At 36.8% G+C, this 18769-nt stretch overlaps 1 protein-coding gene across 11 annotated transcripts in view; it reads left to right on the plus strand.

Annotated features, from left to right (window-relative positions):
* The window catches only part of LOC127845316 (uncharacterized), a 66761-nt gene extending 48046 nt beyond the window's left edge, over positions 1–18715 (plus strand). For all 11 annotated transcript variants that reach the window (XM_052376155.1, XM_052376156.1, XM_052376159.1 and 8 more), the window contains 8 exons: positions 2058–2235; positions 2867–2986; positions 3387–3623; positions 11917–12036; positions 13801–13876; positions 14277–14327; positions 15837–15944; positions 16430–18715. In XM_052376155.1, coding sequence (XP_052232115.1) covers positions 2058–2235; positions 2867–2986; positions 3387–3623; positions 11917–12036; positions 13801–13876; positions 14277–14327; positions 15837–15944; positions 16430–17272 — 1733 coding nt within the window. In that variant the 3' untranslated portion in view covers positions 17273–18715. The remainder of the gene's footprint in view (positions 1–2057; positions 2236–2866; positions 2987–3386; positions 3624–11916; positions 12037–13800; positions 13877–14276; positions 14328–15836; positions 15945–16429) is intronic.
* Positions 18716–18769: the final 54 nt, after the last annotated feature.

An 18769-nucleotide genomic window follows, 5' to 3' on the forward strand; every position in this document is an offset into this window, starting at 1 on the left:
TCAAAACGTTTATTTTGGGCATATGCCATCCTTTGGAGACAGCTCTTGTTTTTACAGTTTCTCATAGCGCCTTCAATACTTTACCGATCTCTTACATATTTGGCATGTACGTACCTTGCATGGACCTCTACCTTTTGATGAGGTTTGAGGTCACTTGAGTCAAACTCAAGGTCACTGAGGCTAATAATTGATTTTCTCAAGGTCACACTTTTTTTCCCACACAACGCATATATCGACAAAGCATCATTGGGGAGCATCCATCAGTTTTACTGATATTCTTGTTTGTATCTGTTCTTAGTAACTGGCACAAATTAGTGCAGTTAGTTCTTGTTGATCAACTAAGCTTGCCGAGAAACTGTGAGCGGCTGCAATTGTGAAGTGGATATCAGGGATTTCAATAGATTTTAAAAACCAGGAGTTAATGACCCCTGGACTGAAATTTTGAAGAGTCAAATTGAAAAATGTTGGGGTCAATTTTGAAGCGCGTTAATTGTGTTTTTGTCTGTATTATTCAATTTTTTAGATAAAAATATGCTCTAAGAGTAACACAATATCTTAAAAAGTTATACTGCTTTATTAAATAACAATACCATGATACATAACACAACATATTTGAATGAATTGGTACATTAAATACACTTCCTTATAGTTAAAACACATTTAAGTCTTTTAACACATTTAAATAATTTAAGATATGTACCGGTAGCACCTTTTCATCACATATAATTATTGTCATTATATTATCATCATCCCTATGATAGCTTTTCTAACAAAACACAATTCTAAATGCATGGAACATCTAGTATATCTATTACTGTTTATCCGAATACTATACATGTCCGAAATACGTACACTTTGGAATGCCTTACCTGTAGTAATTTTACTTTAATAATCCAAGTTTTTCTTGTTGTTATCGGGTGTAACAAACCTGATCAAATGTTTGTTAAATCCAGTTAATGCTTTCTCTATTATTGAATCGCCATTACTTGCAATTTGAATCGCCAGCTTTGAATTGAACGCGGGTTGAATGTTAACAGTTAAGTCCGCCATTTACAATGTCGAAGGTCATGACGCAGCAATTTAATTCTACTCGGATAATTTATATCTTATCGAGAAAATGTGTTTTCTCAATGTTTATGTGTAGTATTATTACTTGTTAGTGTAAAAAATGAACTGTGATTCCAGTTTATATAAGATGGGTGTTACTCGTAATTATCGGTGGATTAACAACTGACAAAACTCGCTGGACTTAGATCTACTATTGGATCTACGTAATTAATAGACCTTTGATCAATATGGTTTTTACTTTAATTAATTTTGCCAACTTTCTTTAACCGTGCCGTCTGAAAAGTCTGCAAAAAACCTGCAATTATCGGATGGTCAATCAATTATCACGTAATCACTGCTGATAATTACCCAGTTAGTGGGCACGCACTATTTAGACGGTGACATGTGTATTGGAAGAGATGAGATAAGATAAACAACGCCCGGGGTATTCCCTCGATTATAGACCGAGTTTCAAATAAGCCTACTGTAACATTAATTTCAATAAGGAGCACAGCGGGATTTATTACCATGGAACTCAAGATGTTAACTGACTGACGCACGGGTCAAATTTTCGACGCGTCAAAATGACGCACAGCAGAAAAAAGTTTTGCGTCAAAAATGAGTCATTTTTAATTTGCTCACGTCAAAACGCAGGATTCTGCGTCTATTGAAATCCCTGGGATATGGTTTCTAAGATTGATTCACACTTAAGGAGCGTTCTCAAGATCTTTCCAAAGACATCAAGTACTGGTTCGTCCAAGAAAATGAACTTAAGAGTTTTTCTACAAGCATAGGGCTTTTGATGCAAGTGAGCTAAAATAACTAGTTTGAAATTTAGCTCAGATTGTAATGAGGTTGACTCACAACCCTCAAATTACTGAAATGCTGTTTAATTAAGGATTGAAAATGCTGTTTAATTAAGGATTGAGTTTGAAAAGATTCAAAATATGGAGAAAAAAACTCTGAACGTAGAAATACAACTTCAGTAAGAAGTTTGTATGATGTTTCAGCTACAAAGAAGAAGCGACCCTACCATGACAATGAGGCAAGGCAAGAGGATGAGTCAGGAGACAGGAGGGACCCAGAATATAGACGTGGGGAGGGAAGATATCACAGATATCCAGAGGGGCGATATTCAAGATACCCGGATGAAAGATACCTGGATGGACACTACCCCCCTGATCACAGGCTAGTGATGATGGAGTAAAACTTGTTTTTATGCCCCAGGATCGAAAGATCGGGGGTATATTGTTTTTGGCCTGTCTGTCATTGTATGTGTGTGTGTGTCCCAAAACTTTAACCTTGGTCATAACTTTTTCAATATTCAAGATAGCAACTTGATATTCGGCATGCATCTGTATCTCATGGAGCTGCACATTTTGAGTGGTGAAAGGTCAATGTCAAGGTCATCCTTCAAGGTCAAAGGACAAATTTATGGCTTCAATGCGGCGCAATAGGGAGCATTGTGTTTCTGACATACACATCTCTTGTTTTCAAAAGTCTTGAAGAGTGAAAAAGTTTATGATCTTTTGGCAATTACTCACTTGCAACAATAAGTACAAGGAAATAGTTCTTACATACGCGGTTTAATGTCTATATTTGATACATTATAAAGTATCCAATTGTCTTTCTGTTGGTTTATTTATGATGAGTTAACATGGGTCATAGTAGATAAAACTTGTGTACACAAGGTTTTGTATTCTGAGGGTTGCTTAAAATTATTAAGGATTTCTTTTGTGAGGGTTTCTATAAATGATGAGTAATTCTTAACTTGCACATCGCAGACCACTTTTCTCAAAGATATGTATATTTTATTTAGAAGAGGAAGATATGAACCCTACTATGAACACCGCAGCGACCCATATGATCAGACAGACTTTCACGCATCCTACAGACACATGTTTGATCCTTACAGAATGGATGATCCTTATTACGAACAGTGAGCTTTTTACCTTGTTTTACCATTATTTTGTATTCTTATTGTTTCTTATGCCTGGATGTCAACTGAAATTTCTTTGAGCCACATATTTTAGGGTTTGATCCTGTTTGTCTTAAATATATTGAAAAATCTTGGATGGCTGGGATCAAATTAAGAAAATTAATTCTTAAAATTCCTTAAGTCTATGGATAGTTTCTTTATACGTTTTTTTTAAACAAATGTTGACTAGTAATTGCTACACAAATGCTAAATATTGTCACCTTTTGTTGTTAGCAGAAAACACTGGGTTTTGAATAGGTTTTTTCCTGAAATTTTCAGTGAAGCACAGCTTAAGTTTAGATTTTAATTAACTAATTGTCTATTTAAGATTTAAATAAAATGTCCGTCACTTTGTGTCCAGGAGAATGCTGGACGAGCGTCATCGTCTTGATACCCTGATGGAGGATCGCCATCGGCGCCAAGACCCTTACGAAGAGAGGCGGCGGGTGGACGACATCGTAGAGCGCCGCAAGTACCTGGACTCACTGGAGCGAGACCGCCTCGAGGACATGATACGGCGCAGGGAGCAGGTGACCGCGCGGGAAGACCCTGGCGAGGTGGATGTGGACCTGTTGAGATTGCGGCGCTTTGAGGAGAGGTAGTCTTTGGCATCATGAAAGTAGTCTTGGTCTTTGGAGTCGACTGTAATGACTGTTATGTTAGATCGCATTTGCTTAGTGGATATGGTGTCTGCCTTGTGACTGAGGGGTCACAGCTTGAATCCCCACTGTAGGAGCCTTTTTAGCTCGACTATCATATATGAAATATATATAGTGGAGCTATTCCGGCGTCGGCGTTGCCGTTTGCATGAGCGTTAAAAATGTTGAGGTTTGCGTACTACCCCAAATATTTTCAATGTCCCTTGACATATTGCTTTCATATTTTGCATACTTGTTTACCAACATGACCCCAACCTATAAACAAGAGCAGACCACTGTATCAAGCATTTTGACAGAATTGTTGCCCCTTTTATACTTAGAATATTCATATTATTGATAAATCTATGTTAAAGTTTGCGTACTTCCCCAAATATTTCTTATTTCCCTTGACAAATTGCTTTCATATTTTGCATACTTGTTTACCAACATGACCCCAACCTATAAACAAGAGCAGACCACTGTATCAAGCATTTTGACATAATTATTGCCCCTTTTATACTTAGAATATGCATATTATTGATAAATCTATGTTAAAGTTTGCGTACTACCCCAAATATTTCCTATGTCCCTTGACATATTGCTTTCATATTTTGCATACTTGTTTACCAACATGACTCCAACCTATTAACAAGAGCAGACAAATGTATCAAGCATTTTGACTATATTATTGCCCCTTTTGTACTTAGATAATTGAACATTTTGCTTACATTGCCATAACTTCTTTATTTATGATCCGATTTTAATAATACTTTGACAAAACAACACTTACCTGAATGCCACAATGGATTCCATCCAAACAATACCCCATGTCCCAACCCAGAATCCCTGCCCCCCCACCTCCCCCCCCCCCAAAAAAAATGTTTTTATTTTTTTCCCTTTTTTTATTTTTTAAAGATAATCTTATAAATGACCACACCGCACATTATACCCCCCTCTCAATCCCCCCTACATCCCCCCAAATTTGTTTTTTTCCTTTTTTTAATTTTTGAAAGATCGTCTAATAAATGACCACACCCCACATTATACCCCCCCCCCCCCCCCCCCCAAAACAATTTTTTTTTTTTCCATTTGTTATTTTTGAAAAATCGTCTAATAAATTAATTGAATATGAACAATTTCTCCATGATGGCTTACGTTATACTGTCAAGCACTCGAATAGTCGAGTGCGCTGTGCTCTGACAGCTCTTGTTATAGATCTCACTCAAAACACATCAAGTACTCGTTCTACACAGCAAAGGGACTGGAAAGAATGTCAATAAACCATAGGCTTTTGATGCAATCAAGCTTAAATCAATCGGTTAAGATTATAGAGGAATGAAAGATGAAGTTCATTTTAAAAATACCATTGTACTTTGTAGAAAAGATAACTTGCCTTGCAGTTTAAAAAAGGTGAAATTTTAAGATTTTATGTGAAATCTCAGATTGTTTTGATTGCAAAATATTACAAATATATTAATAAGGAAACGCCAGAAGCTTCAAGAGAAGAAAAAAACTGTGTTACCATCTTCTAGTCTGTTATGTCCCCACGAAACGGGAGGTATTACTCTTAATCATTACCGGTAGGCATACATGCGTCTCTTAGCCCATACATGCATCCCAAATCTTGTGTTGCCAAGTCCACTTAAACTACTAGGTGGATGTTGCTCAAACTTTCACAGTTAAATAACTTTAATGTGTAGATGGTGGATTTCCTTCAGCTTTTCACAGTCTAAAAGCCTTGATGGATAGATAATCTTAAAGAAAGAAGTAAAGGCTGCAACAAGTTTTGGCAGAATTAATATGAATTATGAGTTTTTGTCTGTTTTCCACTATATAATATATAGTCCCAAAATGTTATGTTTTAAGTCCTCTATAACTAGTGGTACTAGGTGAATCTTGCTCAAACTTTCACTGTTGAATTACCTTTATGTGTAGATGATTGTAAAGATTTTCAACTCTTCTATATTTATGCCTGAATTATGGCCCTTAGTCATTTTTCCCACTGTAAAATATGTTAAGAAACATGGGTTGTGTGGGAATCAATGTCTATGACTCAATTTCAGTATTTAAGGCAATCAAACAATATTAACTACGTAGTGCATATTGATAAGTTTAAAATGTTCAACTGTATGGATGTAACAGTCAAATGTATGGATGTAACAGTCAACTGTATGGATGTAACAGTCAACTGTATGGATGTAACAGTCAACTGTTTGGATGTAACAGTCAACTGCATGGATGTAACAGTCAACTGTATGGATGTAACAGTCAACTGTATGGATGTAACAGTCAACTGTATATATGTAACAGCCAGATATATCAGGACTGCTTAAAGCGAGATTATACGAATTTTTACATGTGTTAAATTGTAATATACTGATAAAATATATTACAATAATACAAAATAGGCAAGAAAAATTAAACATTGAAGACGAATTTCATAAAATGCAGGAAAGACAAATTTGCGCCCCAAGCCAAATGTGGCATAGATATTTCGTACATATTTTCCTAAAATAACCGAAGTATTCATCATTTTAGTTTGTGTTCGTGTGTTGTATGAATAGATATTGTTGCAGGAATTAAAAATGAACTGTTAAAATAAAATTAGATTCACATCGTACATGCTGGCAAATTCGACTGTACAGACATTTTCTATTTCAGAATTACATATCTGGCTTATTTCGCATTTTTCAACATATGTTCTTCATAATTTTTATTTGCTCATCTATTTTTTTTTTTTAAATTATGAGCTATTGTCATCACCTTGGCATCGGCGTCCGCTTAAGTTTTGCGTTTAGGTACACTTTTCTCATAAAGTATCAATGCTATTGCATTCAAACTTGGTACACTTACAAACTATCATGAGGGGACTGGGCAGGCAAAGTTAGATAATTCTGGCTTGCTTTTTGACAGAATTATGTGCCCTTTTTAGCTCATCTATTTTTTGAAAAAAATTATGAGCTATTGTCATCACCTTGGCGTCGGCGTTGGCGTCCGGTTAAGTTTTGCGTTTAGGTCCACTTTTCTCAGAAAGTATCAATGCTATTGCATTCAAACTTGGTACACTTACTTACTATCATGAGGGGACTGGGCAGGCAAAGTAAGATAACTCTGGTGTGCATTTTGACAGAATTATGGGCCCTTTTTATACTTAGAAAATTAAAAATTTTGGTTAAGTTTTGCGTTTAGGTCCACTTTTCTCAGAAAGTATCAATGCTATTACATTCAAACTTGGTACACTTACTTACTATCATGAGGGGACTGGGCAGTTAAAGTTAGATAACTCTGGAATGCATTTTGACAGAATTATGTGCCCTTTTTATACTTAGAAAATTGAAAATTTTTGTTAAGTTTTGTGTTTAGGTCCATTTTATTCCTTAAGTATCAAAGCTATTGCTTTCATACTTGCAACACTTACTAACTATCATAAGGGGACTGTGCAGGCAAAGTAATGTAACTCTGACTGGCATTTTGACAGAATTATGTGCCCTTTTTATACTTAGAAAATTGAAAATTTGGTTAAGTTTTGTGTTTAGATCCACTTTATTCCTACAGTATCAAAGCTATTGCTTTCATACTTGCAACACTTATTAACTATCATAAGGGGACTGTGCAGGCAAAGTTTTGTAACTCTGACTGGCATTTGGACGGAATTATGGGCCCTTTATACTTAGAAAATTTGGTTAAGTTTTGTGTTTTGGTCCACGTTACCCCTAAAGTATCATAGATATTGCTTTCATACTTGGAACACTCGCAAACTATCATAAGGGTACAGTTAAAGGACAAGTTGCATAACTCTGGTTGTCATTTTTATGGAATTATGGCCCTTTTTTGACTTAGTAACTTTGAATATATGGTTAAATTTTGTGTTTCGATCCACTTTACTTCTTAAGTATCAAGGCTATTGCTTTCAAACTTCAAATTCTTTCATGCTATCATGAGGTTACTGTACCTGGCAAGTTGAATTTTACCTTGAGCTTTGAATGACCTTGACTCTCAAGGTCAAATTATTAAATTTTGCTAAAATTGCCATAACTTCTTTATTTATGATTAGATTTGATTGATACTTTGACAAAACTACTCTTACAAGACATACCACAATAGACGCCACCCAAACCATCCCCCGTGCCCTCCCCCCCGACCTCCCCCCCACCCCCCTATTTTTTTTTTTTTAAGATCGTCTCACAAATTTCCACCACATCCTTACACTTTACCCCCCCACCCCCCCAATTTTTTTTTTTTTTTGAAACGGTTAAAAAACACAACAAATTATTTTTATTATTTAGTGTTTGAAATAACGTCCAACCTTCGCATCCAAGAATCCACCCCCCCCCCCCCCCCTCGATTTTTTTATTTTTTTTCGCATTTTTGGAAAATAATGTCCACACCCCCACACTATACACCCCTCTTCACTCCACCCCTCCCTCCTTTGTGATTGAAAATGAGTCCTTTCACCTTTAAAAAGAAAATAGATGAGCGGTCTGCACCCGCAAGGCGGTGCTCTTGTTATACTTAGTGTTTAGGTCCATTTTATTCCTTAAGTATCAATGCTATTGCTTTCATACTTGCAACACTTACTAATTATCATAAGGGGACTGTGCAGGAAAAGTTATGTAACTCTGACTGGCATTTTGACAGAATTATGTGCCCTTTTTATACTTAGAAAATTGAAAATTTGGTTGAGTTTTGTGTTTAGGTCCACTTTTTTCCTATAGTATTGAAGTCATTGCTTTCATACTTGCAACACTTACTAACTATCGTAAGGGGACTGTGCAGGCAAAGTTATGTAACTCTGACTGGCATTTTGACGGAATTATGTGCTCTTTTTATACTTAGAAAATTGACAATTTGGTTAAGTTTTGTGTTTTGGTCCACTTTTTTCCTAAAGTATCAAAGCCATTGCTTTCATACTTGCAACACTTACTAACTATCGTAAGGGAACTGTGCTGGCAAAGTTATGTAACTCTGACTGCCATTTTGACAAAATTATGTGCCCTTTTTATACTTAGAAAATTGAAAATTTTGTTAAGTTTTGTGTTTATAAGGTCCACTTTTTTCGTAAAGGATCAAAGCCATTGCTTTCATACTTGAAACACTTACTTACTATCGTAAGGGGACTGTGCAGGCAAAGTTATGTAACTCTGACTGGCATTTTGACGGAATTATGGGCCCTTTATACTTGAAAATTTGGTTAAGTTTTGTGTTTTGGTCCACTTTACCCCTAAAGTATCATAGATATTGCTTTCATACTTGGAACACTCGCAAACTATCATAAGGGAACAGTCAAGGACAAGTTGCATAACTCTGGTTGTCATTTTTACCGAATTATGGCCCTTTTTTGACTTAGTAACTTTGAATATATGGTTACATTTTGTGTTAAGATTCATTTTACTTCAAATGTATCAAGGCTATTGCTTTTAAACTTTAAATACTTTCATGCTATCATGAGGGTACTGTACCTGGCTAGTTGAATTTTACCTTGACCTTTGAATGACCTTGACTCTAAAGGTCAAATTATTAAATTTTGCTAAAATTGCCATAACTTCTTTATTTATGATTAGATTCGATTGATACTTTGACAAAACAACTCTTGCCTCACATACCACAATTGACTCCATCCAAACCATCCCCCCTCCAAATCCCCCCTCAATCCTTCCCATTTTTTTTTTAAATTAAAGATCATCTAATAAATGACCACCACACCCTCACACTATACCCCCACCCCCACCCCACCCCAAACAAATAATTTTTATGCCCCCAGTAGGGTGGCATATAGCAGTTGAACTGTCAGTCAGTATGTCAGTCAGTCTGTCTGTCAGTCCGAAAACTTTAACATTGGCCATAACTTTTTCAATATTGAAGATAGCAACTTGATATTTAGCATGCATGTGTATCTCATGGAGCTGAACATTTTGAGTGGTGAAAGGTGAAGGTGAATGTCATCCTTTAAGGTCAAATGTCAAATATATGGTGTCTGTCCGTCCGAAAACTTTAACATTGGCCATAACTTTTAATTTTGAAGATAGCAACTTGATATTTGGCATGCATGTGTATCTCGTGAAGCTGCAGATTTTGAGTGGTGGAAGTTCAAGGTCAAGGTCATCCTTCAAGGTCATCCTTCAAGATAAAAAAAAAATCAAAGCGGCGTTCTCATGAAGCTGCACATTTTGAGTGGTGGAAGTTCAAGGTCATCCTTCAAGGTCAAGGTCATCCTTCATGGTCAAAGAACAAATAAAAAAAATCAAAGCGGCATTATCATGAAACTGCACATTTTGAGTGGTGGAAGTTCAAGGTCATTCTTCAAGGTCAAGGTCAGACTTCAAGGTCAAAGGTAAAAAAAAATCAAAGCGGCGTTATCATGAAGCTGCACATTTTGAGTGGTGTAGGTTCAAGGTAATCCTTCAAGGTCAAGGTCATCCTTCAAGGTCAAAGATCAAACAAAATATCTAAAAAATCAAAGCGGCATTATCATGAAGCTGCACATTTTGAGTGATGGAATTTCAAGGTCAAGTCATCCTTCAAGGTCAATAAAAAATAATTTAAAAAATCAAAGTGGCGTTCTCATGAAGCTGCACATTTTGAGTTGTGGAAGTTCAAGGTCAAGGTCATTCTTCAAGGTCAAGGTCATCCTTCAAGGTCAAAGGTCAAAATAATAATAATTTCAAAGCGGGGTTATCATGAAGCTGCACATTTTGAGTGGTGGAAGTTCAGGGTCATCCTTCAAGGTCAAGGTCATCCTTCAAGGTCTAAGGTCAAAAAAATAATATTTCAAAGCGGCCTTCTCATAAAGCTGCACACTGAGTTGTGGAAGTTCAAGGTCAAGGTCATCTTTCAAGGTCAAAGGTAAAAAAAAAATAATTTCAAAGCGGCGCAATAGGGGCATTGTGTTTCTGACAAACACATCTCCTGTTTTTTTCAAACATGGTTAAAAAACACAAATATTTATTTTTATTATTTTATATTTGAAATACCGTCCAAACATCCCACCCAAGAATTAATCCCCCCCCATTTTTGTTTTCCATTGTTTTTGCATATTTGGAAGATAATGTAGTAAATGACCACATCTCCACTCCACCCCTCCATCCTTTGTGATTGAAATTGAGATAGATCCCTACACCTTTAAAAGGAAAAATAGATGAGCGGTCTGCACCCGCAAAGCGGTGCTCTTGTTTATATTGAAATATATGTTTAATATGTTTTTTTACACATTTTATATAAATTAATAAATATTTGACAAAATAGTATGATGCAATAAAACAATTTTTAGTACATGAATCGTATTGCATTCAATCTAAATTTAAAGTCGCTCGTCCATTGAAAGCTCTGCCCCATAATGCACTGTACTCTTAACACTTCTGAAAATGGCATATATGCGTACGGTTGTGTTTACGAATTTCTTAAACATATATCGTCATTAATGTTCAAGATTATTATTTTTTAAGTGATGTTGCAATTTTATTGGATTATCGGATAAATGCGCACATTCAAAAAGCGGTATGTATACTGTTATGGATATGATTCGGTTTATATGCATGTATTTGCCTCAGCACAGCATGGCAATATACATGACCTATATTATAGGCTATTCTATACCTGTTGTTTTTTTATAGCGCCCTGCAGTTAATGAGCTCAAAACCTATAACACGGATCCGTTATAACGCTGTTTCACGGCTTGGACCCCATTGACCGCGCTATATTGGAGTTACAGTGTAATCTCGCTTTCACCTTTTCCCACTCAGAAGCAAAAATCGCTATTCACAACCAGCATAAAACTCGCAGGGAAATTAAGAGTTTGAAACTTGAATCTAGTAAGATTAGTATTTAATTTAAATTGATTTTTTAAGGGACAGCACAAGTGCCAAAGTGGGTATCTGGGTTGGGTTATGGATACGGACGAATACTAACCCTGTAATGCATATTTACAAGAATAAAACGTTCAACTGTTAATAGATGCATTATTGTAACGGCCAAAGATTTAAGGACTGTTAACCCATTTATGCCTTGTGGAATTTCCCATCCTATTAAATTGGATCATTTATTTCCAAAATTAGGGATGTCTAGTATATTTATTTCTATATTCTGAATATTTTTTACAGAAATTCCTTTAAGCAAACAGCGCAGACCCTGATGAGACGCCACATCATGCGGCGTCTCATCTGGGTCTACGCTGTTTGCCAAGGCTTTTTTTCTAGACGCTAGGCATAAATGGGTTAAGATGCATGACTTCTCACACTGCTGTACACACTTCTGTAGGGAGAGACAGTTGGGCCGGTCCAGGCCGGGAGATGCTGCTGTGTCTGAGTCTCCCAGCACGGAGGACAGGGCCAGGTTGGAGGCACAGATACAGAGGAGGGATCACATGCTGCACGATCAGTAAGTGGGAGTCGCTCGGGGAAACTGTTTGTAGTCCTGGGAAACTGTTTGTAGTCCTGGGAAACTGTTTGTTGTCCTGGGAAACTGTTTAGTAGTCCTGGTAAACTATTTGTAGTTCTGGGAAACTGTTTGTAGTCCTGGGAAACTTTTTGTAGTCCTGGGAAACTGTTTGTAGTCCTTGGAAACTGTTTAGTAGTCCTGGTAAATTATTTGTAGTTCTGGGAAACTGTTTGTAATCCTGGGAAACTTTTTGTAGTCCTGGGAAACTGTAGTCCTTGGAAACTGTTTGTAGTTCTGGGAAACTGTTTGTAGTTCTGGGAAACTGTTTGTAGTCCTGGGAAACTATTTGTAGTTCTGGGAAACTGTGTGTAGTCCTGGGAAACTGTTTGTAGACCTGGGAAACTGTTTGTAGTCCTGGGAAACTGTTTTTAGTCCTGGGAAACTGTTTTTAGTCCTGGGAAACTTGGAATTATTTTATGCAATCCCTTGGAAACTGATGGAAATCATTGTTAAACTGATGGGATTTCTTGCAAAATGATACTAAGAATTGGGAAACTGATGGGATTGTTTGAAAACTGATATAATTTCTGGGAAAACTTATGGTTTTCTGGGAAAACTGATGGCCTTCCTGTGAAATGATTCCTAAGAAAACCTTTAGAGAAATTGATGGGACTCTTGGGAAACTTTTTGCAAAATCTGGGGAAACGTATTGGATTTCAAGGAAAACTGATTGGATTTCTAGGAAAACTGATTGGATTCCTGGTAAAACTGATTGGATTCCTTGAAAAACTGATTGGATTCCCGGGAAACAGATGGGATTTCTGGGTTATGATTGGATGCATTCAAATTTTGGGAAAATAATTAGATTTCTTGAAACATTCAAAACTGACGGGATCCTGACAACTTTCAAGATTTCTGTGAAATATTGGAAACAGGAAAAATAAATGATTTCAGATAAAATATTGAAATTAACATGACTTGTGGGAACTGATTCCTGTGAACATGGTTTTTATATACAGCTTTTTTAACCAGGTTTTCCGAAGGAAAAAACTGGTTATTAGATTGGCGAATGCGGGCGGGCTGGCGGGCTGGCTGGCGGGCGGGCGGAACAAGCTTGTCCGGGCCATAACTATGTCGTTCATTGTCAGATTTTAAAATCATTTGGCACATTTGTTCACCATCATTGGACGGTGTGTCGCGCGAAATAATTACGTCGATATCTCCAAGGTCAAGGTCACACTTTGAGTTCAAAGGTCAAAAATGGCCATAAATTAGCTTGTCCTGGCCATAACTATGTCATTCATTGTGAGATTTTAAAATCATTTGGCACATTTGTTAACCATCATGGGACGGTGTGTCGCACAAAAGAATCACGTCAATATCTCCAATGTCAAGGTCGCCACGACTAAAAATAGATTTTTTTTAAAAACAAACTTTCAAAGGGGGTTAATTTTGTTTGTTCATTTCAAAAGTTCAGTTTGAGTTTTCTCCCTTTATCAGATTTTTTTTCACAATGAAAACCTGGTTTTGTGACAATTTTGTCCCTTGTCTACCATTCAAATATTTCAATTTTACGATAGGTACAAGAATGCACATGCAAGTACTCCAGCTTCAACTATTTATTAAAAAGTTCTATTATATGACTGAAATACTGTTGAATACATCTAAATAAGCAAACATACAAACCAAATTTTGTTAGAAAAAAAACTTACATAAAAATGATGTTGTCTGGTCAAGATAACTGTATAGGTCTTTTCTTCCAAGGCTACCGGGAATGCCTTTAAGTTCCAATCCTGGCATAGCCAAGCAGCAAGCTGAGGCAGCGCAAATTCTTTCAGAGGTAGGTGGTGGTGAACACTGTCTATGCCATACTTATGCCTGTACCCTCAACAATGAAGTGTTAACTGACTGAATAGTGGGTTAACTAAATAACTATGAACATCCATTTTTATGCAGACATTAACCTGTCAGAACAAATACCTCGACCCTTTTTCAATGTGCAACTTAAAAAAAAAATGCACCATTCCTTTTAACTTAAAGTTGAACATATTAAAACTTGCATAAGCCATGGTCCTTTTTTCAAGTGAAAATTTATATAACATTATAATTACAACTTGCTTCTTATTGCAACATGCAGTATTGGAGGGTCACAATTGTGACAAGCCCAAGTTACTATGCTCATCAATTTTCAGTAGTTTATAAGAGAGCAATTGTTAATTGTAAATGTTTCTCTTTAACAGGAGGCTAAAAAGAATCCAGGTGTAGATGTCAGCAGAATCCTGGCTAACCTGGTATGTCTAGGCTTAAAAATAAAATACTTATTTTATGCCCCCGTCATCTTCTGATGACAAGAGGCATAAAGGGCTTGTCCTGTCCAGCTGTTAGTCTGTACAATCTTAACCCTGGTTGACAAGCATATAGGGCTTGGCATGTCCTTCTGCTTGTCCGTACAATGTTGACCCTAATTGATTTGCTTCGTATAATATAAAAACTTCTAGCTTCAAAGCTTAAATACTTGCTTGACAATGTCTTTGAACACTATCAATATATCAATACACCCACATCTCCTAACCTCAACTTACTTGTCAAACGTCATTCGCATTCGCCTTCTTGTTTGGAAGCTGTCATTGTCTATTTTGGAAACCGGCGTTTGATATCATATTTTTGTCTAGTAAAACAATATGTGGTGCCATTTTATTCATTAAATATTGTTCTTTCTAAATATCAAGTGAACGCCACATTATAAATTGTAATTAATTGTAGTTTTGCATCACAAGCTAAATTTTCTCTGAAATATTTATTTTAGGACGCCAATGTCACTTTGTAACAACTGTTTTCAATGATCCTAATTTTGTAACGTGCAACCCGATTGGCTGATACTGTCTAAAAAGGCGAGCTTCACAAGGCGGATTCATTCAAATTTCTAACTCTGAATCGACAACATCTTGTAAAAAGAAGATCCTCTAATAAAATACAATAGTCAACTCAAACTTAAAATAACAAACAAATCGTAACCATAACACAACTAAAAGAAAGGGTGAACCTAATATATATCTATATGTGGACGTTATAGTTGTTTTGCCTGGTGTTCGAACAAGAAGAAATATAGTAACATTATCATGAACCTTATACAGTCTTACGTTTATTATTTATACTCCATACACGGAAACACGACTCGCCATCCCGACCAATCTATTACAGCGTGTGCAGTACCTTAGAAAGTTAAATTTAATTTAATACCTTTCTTACTAGATTCCAGTGTTAAAGGCTTCATCTCCAAACCTTAGATACTGATGAGCAGCAAACAGCATAAAACCTGAACAGTCTGCGAGTTACTCGCAGGCTGTTCTGGTTTTATGCTGGTTGCAAAAGCCATTTTCACTTAACTTTTTTATGGAGGAAAGGGTATTTAATGCAGTGTGCCTAAAGTATAAGTAGTGAAGAGGATAAGTAGTGAAGTTCACAATGCTGTATCAATTTATAAGGCTTTATAGTAGTAACAAAAACATTTTTCTTGTTGGTTACGCTGTTGGCCTTGATGAACAGTATAAAAGATGAAGTTTTTTTCTGAGTTTAAAAGCATAATAAATATAAGTTATTGTTTTCATCAGCAAATAAACAATGGGGAAGAGTTTTGAATTTTGTTTCCATGATAATGCAGTTGGCGTAAAAGATACAGTAGTGTAGACTGGCAGAGTTTTGTTTGTGAAGCAAAAAGTACTTTACATAATTGATAAATATTATATCAGCCAATAAATGATGGATAAGTTTCTGAAATTTTTATTTCCATGGTTACACAGTCTGCCTCCATGATCAGCAGTGAAGACGACGCTGCCATGGCGATGCAGATCTCTAACGCTCTCAGTCAGGCCCTTCTCAAGTACAGGCTACAGAGTGGCACAACAGAGGTTAGTAAGAAGCGATTATTATCAGAGCCTGGGTCTGAGAAAACACTGGGCTTAATGCAGGTAAGTAGTCTCGACAGGCTAATAAGGGATGACACTTTCGGCTTTTATGGAATTATTATGTTTAAAGTTACTTAAAGGGAAAATTCAGTTTCGGTGGAGAGTGTTGTCCCTGATTAGCCTGTGCACATTGCACAGGCTAATCTTGGATGGCACTATATACATATGCATTAAGCCCAGTTTTCCCATGACGAGGCTTTTTAGATTGAGGGGGCCAACAATAGCCAATAGCCCTGTAAATGTTTGGTGGGCCCTTGAATTTTCTGAGACAGATGGAACATTGCAAACACAAATATAACAAAAGCTGCCCAGATAAGTTCAGTTACTAAGGGTCTCAGCTTAGTGACCATAGGCCTTTGTCCCTTTTGCTCCAAACTGTGAGACTCCCTTTTTCACATGTAGTAATAAAATGTCCATAATCCTTTCAGATGTCCTCTGCCAACATTCCCCAGAGGCCAATACAACCTGAGCCCCCAATGTCATCTATACCTGGGTTTGGAGATTCTACATCCAATAGCACGCATGTGCCCGCCTTCCTGAGGCAGACAAATCAGCAGCAGCCACATAACTACTCCCCGACCAATCAGAATCTTCCTTACAGTACTGCTCAGACCAGTCAGAATGCATACAGCTCCTCCTCCACCAATCAGAATCTTTACAGCTCTGCCCCTACCAATCAGCAGCTATCGAGCAAGGCCACTAGTCGGTTTGCATTCACGGTGAAGAGTTCTGGTGCAGCACCAGTACAGCCGAGGAACGTGCTGGGCCAGGAACAGGAACGATCATCCTCACCCCCTCCTGAGAACGCTAAAATGCCGAAAAATTCAGCGATGTATATAAGCAGTGCTAACCCAGTTGAAGCCCAAGCACCTCCTGTGGTAAATTTAACCAACGTAGATCAGCCTCAGAAACAACTACTGGATTCCATTAGAAAACAAACAGAAATGTTACGACAAAAACTTGCATCGTTACCTGGCGCCAAATCAGCAACAAATACACAACCATCATCTTCATCCGCCTCGTCACAAGTATCGCCTCATAGTTCGGAATATTTTCATAACCCAGGGAGTGTTAACTCTCAGGCGCCTAGCCAGGTGTACTCGGCTGCTGTGACTAAAGCTGTTCCACCAAGTGCCTACTCGAAGCACTACTATCAGCAGAATTTCCACATGGCTGTACCCAATTCTGCTCCTGGTCTGTTACAGAGGGCTCCCCAGCCTAATGCATTGTCCAAAATCTCGCATCTAAAGCCAGGTGGTATTAATAAGTAACACCTCAGTGATTCTCCAGATAAATGAATAATTTGTTGTTGAATTTGTTAGATATTATTGTCATAGTAGAGTCCCTTTCCTTAAAACTGATTACGGAAGTAAAATGTTTTCTCTAAATGCTTATACGGCAGTAATGCTGAAACACAAGTTGTTAAACTGCTTTTATTTTTGTAAGATTAGCTTTAGTGAGCTTTAGTGCTATCACCCAACAATGGTTTTCTTTTGTTGTATAATCTGTTGGTTCCCTTTTTAATCCCAGTTTGTCCAGTCTTACAAATTTCATCTATTTGTTGTTTGGTCTGTCAGTTCCTTTTAATTCCTGTTAGTCAAGTCTTACATTTTTATCTAATCTTCATCTTAATGTGGTGAAAATAATACATTTATAACCCAAGTAAGACAATTACAAATTTTGCTAAAATGCAGTAGGAATGAAATGTTATGGCCTTTTATATGCAAATTTGCCTTTTAAAACAGTTTCCACTCCTTAAGCTAAGATTAACAGTCTTCAGTAACATAACAAAAAATTGATTGCCTTTAACCTTAATTGTGCATTTCTGTTACATTGCTCATTTAGTGCAGTTAAGTTGGTTCTGCTATGATGTTTAATGCCACCTTTCATGGAAGGCGGCATATGGCAGTCACACTGTCTGTACAAAATTTCGTCTCAGCCATAGTTTTTCCACATTTGAAATATTTGGTTATAAATGCCCATCATATTAAGAGGGTGTGTCCCAACTCATTACCTCCAAGATAAAGGTCACACATCAAGGTCAAATTTTGCCTTTGAACATATTTTAAAAGTTTCTGTCTCCATCATAAATTGATGGATTTTTAAATAACTTCCCGACATCAAAGGTGAAGGTCACGTTTAGAGTTCAAATATCTAATTTGGCCAAAAAACATCTTGTTTTTGAAATACAAATGTTACCACTTACGACCACGAGATCAAATTTCGTCTGCTTACCTCAGAGGCAGAGTTCAATGTTTCTAATAAACAGATTTACTCGGTTGTAACTTCATTTATCATGCAATTTTAATACAACTTACTACACATTTCTACTGTGAGAAAACTTTGTGGTTCATTTATTATTCTCAAAGGTCAAGTTCACACAGAGGTCAAGCGAAAAAAGGAATACTGCAGCACATGTACACTATGGACACATGTCTTGTTTGAATTGTTTCCAAGTGCTTGTGTGTCCTGGACAGATGATTGCATTCAGTATTTACTATTGCTTTTAAACATTGTACAACTTTTACAATATTACAATTCAGCACTGGATCTTGAGGGCTATTAGATCAATATTTTGTGTTTTTGCAGTCTTACATTTGTTTGACAGGATTTATGTTAACACTCGTATGTTCTTCAATGTGTACTTGTTAAGCAATTGTGTTCATATTCATGAGAATCATGTCATGTTTTCGCAATAAAGTAAAAACATAAAACAGTTCTGTTAAGTCTTTGAACATTTCTGAAGTGTCTCAAGCCTGCAAACAGAC

This window comes from Dreissena polymorpha, chromosome 9, assembly GCF_020536995.1.
Source record: "Dreissena polymorpha isolate Duluth1 chromosome 9, UMN_Dpol_1.0, whole genome shotgun sequence".
Lineage (NCBI taxonomy): Eukaryota > Metazoa > Mollusca > Bivalvia > Myida > Dreissenidae > Dreissena > Dreissena polymorpha.